Here is a 7,809-nt window from a genome sequence, read left to right as displayed (position 1 = left end):
CACCTGCCAAAAATGCGTAATAAAAAAGGAAAAAAACATATATAAATCGCACTGGAGCCCGGCCAAACTATGAAAAAAACTGCAACTTATAATCCGAAAAATATGGTAACTTAGATATTGGGTTTCACTATGTAAAGTGCTTTGAGTCGCTAGAGAAAAGCGCTATATAAATATAATTCACTTCACTTATGTGTGACCATGTTTTGTTAAATGTTTGCGCTGATTGATTTATTTTCTGGACCATGACTAGGGAAGGTTGTTTGGATTGGGTCATATAAATAAATACTGCGCAGTGTTTCTTTATATTCGTTGGTTTTTATGTGTACCAGCCCTAAAAGAGGAGACCATTTGAGATGAGAAAGCGCTTGGAAATAGAATAGAATCACAAGGACTTAAAAAAAAAAAAAAAAAAGGTTAGTGCTATTTGTTGAAAAATATACTGAATTAAGGATAAAAGTAGTTGACATATTTAATATTGCGTGGAGTGTCGTGTTACTTCCAGGTGATCAGCTGGAATAGGCTCCAGCTTCTGTGTGCCCCTGAAGAGCATAAGCAGCAATGAGACAGGATGCCCATCCATCCATCCATCCATTTTCTACCGCTTATTCCCTTCGGGGTCGCGTGGGGCGCTGGAGCCTATCTCAGCTACAATCGGGCGGAAGGCGGGGTACACCCTGGACAAGTCGCCACCTCATCGCAGGGCCAACACAGATAGACAGACAACATTCACACTCACATTCACACACTAGGGCCAATTTAGTGTTGCCAATCAACTTATCCCCAGGTGCATGTCTTTGGAGGTGGGAGGAAGCCGGAGTACCCGGAGGGATGTGAACTATTGAAGTGTAACGCAGTAAAGCTTCCCCAGGAGTGTTCCTGCATGAGCGTGCTAATGACATCCATGTGACCACGTCCACTCATGCAGCTCATGCCCTCCGTCCACACTTTTCCCCTCAACCCTGGAATGCCTTCACCAACTCCTTTTTTTTCTTGTTGTCTCTCTCCTACTAGGTTTTCATTTCGACGGAAATAAAGAAGACGCCGCCAACGAGCCATGAGGAAGACAAACTGGATTTGTTGACAGGTTTCTCAATGGGTTAACAACCACTTTTATATTTTTCTACTCTATATTTGACTTGTAATGCCAACAAGGTATAATATATACATCTACTGTGTAATCACTGGACACTTCATTAGGAACACCTTTGCACTGCAATCAGCTGGATTAAACTGGTTTTTTTGTAGTTCGTATCTAAGTTGAGAGCCATTCTCACTATTTTGGTTACCTTATTTTTAGCTATATAAAAGGGGTCGAATATTAGACATCACTCAGCAAAGTACCAACAAAATAAAACATTCTCAAAAGTCCCATATTACACGATTTTATGTTATTTTAAATGTCTTAGAAGTCCCACTAAGTCACACTGCCATACTTGCCAACTCTCCCGAATTTTCCGGGAGACTCCCGAAATTCAGCGCCTCTCCCGAAAACCTTCCGGAACAAATATTCTCCCGAAAATCTCCCGATTTTCAGCCGAAGCTGGAAGCCACGCCCCCTCCAGCTCCATGCGGACCTGAGTGAGGACAGCCTTTTTTCATGACGGGAGGACAACAGGGTGACAAGAACTAAATCATCCAGACTAGAGATAAATTCTATTATGTTTATCTTACCTAAAAAAAATATATTTATTAATTTTTTAAAAATAAATAAATAAATACATTTTTACTATATTTTGCTAAAAACATTAAAATTAATTGTATTTTTATTTTTATTTTTTCGTGACTCCTTATTACATCCAGCCATAGAATTATACATTAAAATAAACATATTTGAAATAATTGATTTAAAATTATCATAATAATTCATTTAAAATGACCATATTTATTTATTAAAATAATTGCTTGTTTATCAACAACTTTAGCATTTTGAAACTCTCAGAAGCCAAGTTATGTTATATTCCTTAATATTTATTTATGCAAGTTTGAAGTATCAATTATCTAAACACAGTTTGTGTGCATATTTTCAGGATGTAGATATCTATATATATATATATATATATATATATATATATATATATATATATAAAAAAATATATATATATATATATATATGTATGAAATACTTGGTGAATTCTAGCTGTCAATATACTCCTCCCCTCTTAACCACGCCCCGCCCCACCCCCGACCACGCCCCCACCTCCCGAAATCGGAGGTCTCAAGGTTGGCAAGTATGCACACTGCAGAAACTGAAATCTAAGTAAGATGAAATATCTCAAATAAGGGTGATATTTGCTTATTTTCTGTCTGATAAGATAATTCTTCTCACTAAGCAGATTTTATGTTAGAGTGTTTTACTTGTTTTAAGTGTTTTGGTCCTAAATGATCTCAGTAAGATATTACAGCTTGTTGCTGAGATTTGATGACCTATATTGAGTAAAACATGCTTGAAACTAGAATATCAACTGTTGCAAAGATGTGTCAACACTCACAAGCAGGGGCGCCGAAAAGGGGGGGTAAAGGAGACGGATTCTAGGGGCCCATGATGGAGGGGGGTCCAGAGAGGCCCCTAATGATGATGAAATTATAATACAGTAAAAATAATGACACTGTGTTGGGGGCCCTGTAAATATTCTTTTTATGGGGCCCAAAATCCCTAGCGGCGCCCCTGCTCACAAGTATAAAACTGCTTTTTTAAAGTAATAATTTCTTACTTCAAGCATGAAAAAAACAAATCAATATCATTATGCATACTTGCCAACCTTGAGACCTCCGTTTTCGGGAGGTGGAGGTGGGAGCGTGGTCGGGGCGGGGCGGGGCGTGGTTAAGAGGGGAGGAGTATATTGACAGCTAGAATTCACCAAGTCAAGTATTTCATACATATATATATATATATATATATATATATAATATCTACATCCTGAAAATATGCAAACAAAACTGTGTTTAGATAATTGATACTTCAAACTTGCATAAATAAATATTAAGGAATATAACATAACTTGGCTTCTGAGAGTTTCAAAATGTAATGAATAAAATGCTAAAGTTGTTGATAAAGAAGCAATTATTTTGATAATTAAATATGGTCATTTTAAATGAATTATTATGATAATTTAAAATCAATTATTTCAAATATGTTTATTTTAATGTATAATTCTATGGCTGGATGTAATAAGGAGTCAGGAAAAAATACAAATTAAAAATAAAATTAATTTTGATGTTTTTAGCAAAATATAGTAAACATGTATTTAGTTTTTTTTTTTTTTTAATTAATAAATATATTTATTTTTAGGTAAGATAAACATAATAATACAATTTATTTATAGTCTGGATGATTTAGTTCTTGTCACCCTGTTGTCCTCCCGTCATGAAAAAAGGCTGTCCTCACTCAGGTCCGCATGGAGCTGGAGGGGGCGTGGCTTCTAGCTCCGGCTGAAAATCGGGAGATTTTCGGGAGAATATTTGTCCCGGGAGGTTTTCGGGAGAGGTGCTGAATTTCGGGAGTCTCCCGGAAAATTCGGGAGGGTTGGCAAGTATGTCATTATGTCAAGATAATGGCACTAGCATTTAATTAATTTAAGAATATTTTTCAACATATTGAGCAAAACGGTCTCTTTTTTTTTTTTTCTACCAAGAAAAGTGCACTTGTTATTAGTGAGAATATACTTATTTTAAGGTATTTTTGGGTTCACTGAGGTTAGCTAATTTGCCTTGTTTTGGAAAGTCTCAACAAGCCACATTTTCTTGTTCTATTGGCAGATAATTTTGCTTAGTTCAAATTAAATACCCCTAATTTTTGTAAAATGTTTTCTTGTTTTTGAACACTGACTTTTTGCAGTGTGGAGCAAACAAGTGAGGCAGAAATTGTTTTATATTTGGTGCTGGTAAAAATGTGTATTACTATTAGAACATTAGTAACGCAGGACACTTCAATGAGCTCCTCCTCTCTATACCAAGCATTGTTACAGCTCTTGTATGGGATAAAATTCAATGTTGCAGGTGTACCTAATGAAGTGTCTGAAAACTTTGGCTTAAAATGTTGCACAGTGATGTTATTAAGTTTCGCAGATCGTCTCAAACTTGATACATTCCAAATGAAAATAAAACCATGCGCTAGGGATTGTTTCTTGATCTTAATTTTATAGTGGGGAAATCAATTCGATGCAAAGCAAATCATGTCAATCCTTCTTCACACTGTTTGTATTGAGATCATTGAATATATCCGAATAAGAGATGCGCGGTTTGCGGACACAACCGCGGAGTCCGCGGGTCGGGCGGGTGACATGACGAAATTAATAGATTTTAAATAGATTCGGGCGGGTGGCGGTTGAACCAATTCGGAAATATATATATACATCAGGGATGCTCATTACGTCGATCGCGATCTACCGGTCGATCTCGGAGGGTGTGCCAGTCGATCACCAGCCAGGCATTAAAAAAATAGTCCTAAAAATGAGCGATCATAAATCTTCACTATGACGTCACTTTCGTCACTTGATTGACATTCACGGCACCCGAGGGTCTTCTGAGATGACGCTGGCTGCTGCCAGCTCATTAAAATTACCGACTGGAAGGCGAGAAACACTTTATTTCAACAGACTCTGGCGCCGTACCTGTCGTCAAAACTCCAAAGACCGACTGCACAGTTGCACAATAAAAGCTCTGCTTCATCCTGCCTGCGCTACCAAAATAAGAGTCTCAGAAAGCTGGCTTGTACAAGCTAGCAAGCTACGGAGTTTGCCGACAATGTATTTCTTGTAAAGTGTATACAAAGGAGTACGGAAGCTGGACAAATAAGATGCCAAAAACCAACCACTTTCATGTGGTATTGGACAGAAAGGAGGACTTTTTTTCTCCTCCATTCGAAAATGCGGACGTTATCTGATTCCTATCAATGCAAGTCATCAGAATCAGGTAATACACCAACTTATATTCTTGTCTTCATGAAAGAAAGGAATCTATATGTGTTAAACATGCTTGTATTATCTTTAACCACTTTTAAGTTGTTAACAATATTAACTATATGTGTTAAACATGCTTGTATTATCTTTAACCACCTTTAAGTTGTTAACAATATTAACTATATGTGTTAAACATGCTTGTATTATCTTTAACCACCTTTAAGTTGTTAACAATATTAAGTATGTGTTAAACATGCTTGTATTATCTTTAAACACCTTTAACTTGTTAACAATATTAACTATATGTGTTAAACATGCTTGTATTATCTTTAACCACCTTTAAGTTGTTAACAATATTAACTATATGTGTTAAACATGCTTGTATTATCTTTAACCACCTTTAAGTTGTTAACAATATTAAGTATATGTATTAAACATACTTGTATTATCATTAAACACCTTTAATGTATTAACAATATTAACTAAATGTGTTAAAAATGCTTGTATTATATTTAAACACCTTTAACTTGTTAACAATATTAACTATATGTATTAAACAAGGGACGGCGTGGCGCAGTGGAAGAACTTGTTAACAAAAACATGTATTTCATAAATAAGTAAATATAAATTATATATATGAATGAGGTAGATCCCCACGACTTGATCAATTGAAAAGTAGCTCGCCTGCAGAAAAAGTGTGAGCACCCCTGATATACATAGTTAAATGTTGTTACCCACATACGAAAAACGAGCAGCACTCTTTGAAACAGGCAATTATTCATCAGGCACTGCAGCACACCACAGCAGAAGAAGAAAAAAAGATGGCAACGCCGGCAGCAAACGTGGTACGTGACAAACTAAAAAAGGGAATACTAAAGACCAGGGGGAAAAAGACCAGCTATTTGCCTTGGCCAATAAGTTGCAGGTAATTTATTATTATTATTTATTTTTGTTTAAATAGGGATGACATACATATGTTATTGTATAATTTAAGTTTGTGTGCGTGATTGACAGCCTAAGGCTTATGAGGCACTTTTTTTATTTATTTTTTTATTTCAACTTAAAAACGTATGAGCCTATCTATACCAGGGGTCGGCAACCCAAAATGTTGAAAGAGCTATATTGGACCAAAAATACAAAAACAAATCTGTCTGGAGCCACAAAAAATTAAAAGCCATATTACATACAGATAGTGTGTCATGAGATATAAATTGAATTAAGAGGACTTAAAGGAAACTAAATGGCCTCAAATATAGCTACAAATGAGGCATAATGATGCAATATGTACATATAGCTAGCCTAAATAGCATGTTAGCATCGATTAGCTTGCAGTCATGCAGTGACCAAATATGTCTGATTAGCACTCCACACAAGTCAATAACATCAACAAAACTCACCTTTGTGCATTCACACACAACATTCAAAGTTTGGTGGACAAACTGAGACAGAAAAAGAAGTGGCATAAAACACGTCCTAGAAAGTCGGAGAAAGATATACATGTAAACAAACTACGGTGAGTTCAAGGACCGCCAAAATTAGTAGGACAAAAAGGCGCTCGCCAAATACTCGAATCAGTGAAGCATGTTTAATATAAACAGTGTGCTTTATAACAATTAGGGAGGTTTGTGTCATGTTTGTCCTCCTACAGAAACCATATTAAAACAAAAAATATATTTTTTTCCCCTCATCTTTTTCCATTTTTCATACATTTTTGAAAAAGCTCCAGAGAGCCACTAGGGCGGCGCTAAAGAGCCGCGGGTTGCCGACCCCCGGCCTATGCCTATGTCTAGAACATAGGCTATGTGTTTATCTTTATTTTCCTGCCTGTCGTTGACAATGGAGATTGTCTGATATTTTATCATGGCTGCAGATCAATCAATTAAGGTTCATCTTTGTCGCGAAATTGTTCACTGTGCACCCCGCCCTCGTCCCTATTTGAGCATTATAACGTTAACAAGTTAATATTCATTGAAGTAAATTCAGAAATTTTTTTTTACCTAACGAAAATATAGGCCTAGTCCAGGGGTCGGCAACCCGCGGCTCCGGAGCCGCATGCGGCTCTTTGATCACTCTGATGCGGCTCAGCGGCATACTTTTGCCGACCTCCCGATTTTCCCGGGAGACTTCCGGATTTCAGTGCCTCTCCCCGGGGCAAATATTCTCCGAATTTCACCTTAACAATAAAATTAAGGGCGTGCCGTGATGGTACAGCATTTAGCGCCCTCTACAAACAGCGTGCCGGCCCAGCCACACGTTGTATGAGGCTTCTGCTTGCACACGTACGTAACAGCAAGGCACACTTGGTCAACAGCCATACAGGTCACACTGACGGCGGCCGTATAAAACAACTTTAACACTCTTACTAATATGCGCCACACTGTGAACCAAAACCAAACAAGAATGACAAACACATTTCGGGAGAAATGTGTTTGTTTAATGTGTTTTTTTTAAGACAACATAAACACAACAGAACAAACACCCAGAATCCCATGCAGACTTAACTCTTCCGGGCTACATTATACACCTCCCCGCCCCCGCTACCACCAAACCCTTCCCCCCCAACCCTGCTCACTCACACATCAACCCCCCGCTCCCTCCGTGCATCGGTGTGTGTGTGTATAATATAGCCCGGAAGAGTTAGGGCTGCATGGGATTCTGGGTATTTGTTCTGTTGTGTTTATGTTAAAGTACCAGCGAAATGTGTCCTCTGCATTTGACCCATCCCCTTGTGCACCCCCTGGGAGGTGAGGGGAGCAGTGGGCAGCAGCGGTGCCGCGCTCGGGAATCATTTTTGGTGATTTAACTCCCAATTCCAATCCTTGATGCTGATTGCCAAGCAGGGAGGTAATGGGTTCCATTTTTATAGTCTTTGGTATGAACTCACAACCTACCGATCTCAGGGCGGACACTC

At 37.9% G+C, this 7,809-nt stretch overlaps 1 protein-coding gene across 1 annotated transcript in view; it reads left to right on the top strand.

Moving 5' to 3' along the window:
• The window catches only part of rilpl2 (Rab interacting lysosomal protein-like 2), a 17,156-nt gene extending 15,694 nt beyond the window's left edge, over positions 1 to 1,462 (top strand). Inside the window, exon 4 of the mRNA XM_061932935.2 lies at positions 1,012 to 1,462. Coding sequence (XP_061788919.1) covers positions 1,012 to 1,033 — 22 coding nt within the window. The 3' untranslated portion in view covers positions 1,034 to 1,462. The remainder of the gene's footprint in view (positions 1 to 1,011) is intronic.
• Positions 1,463 to 7,809: the final 6,347 nt, after the last annotated feature.

Source organism: Nerophis lumbriciformis, linkage group LG03 (genome assembly GCF_033978685.3).
Source record: "Nerophis lumbriciformis linkage group LG03, RoL_Nlum_v2.1, whole genome shotgun sequence".
Classification (NCBI taxonomy): Eukaryota; Metazoa; Chordata; class Actinopteri; order Syngnathiformes; family Syngnathidae; genus Nerophis; species Nerophis lumbriciformis.
The sequence above is the reverse complement of the archived record's forward strand: the minus strand, read 5'-3'. Positions and strand labels throughout refer to the sequence as shown.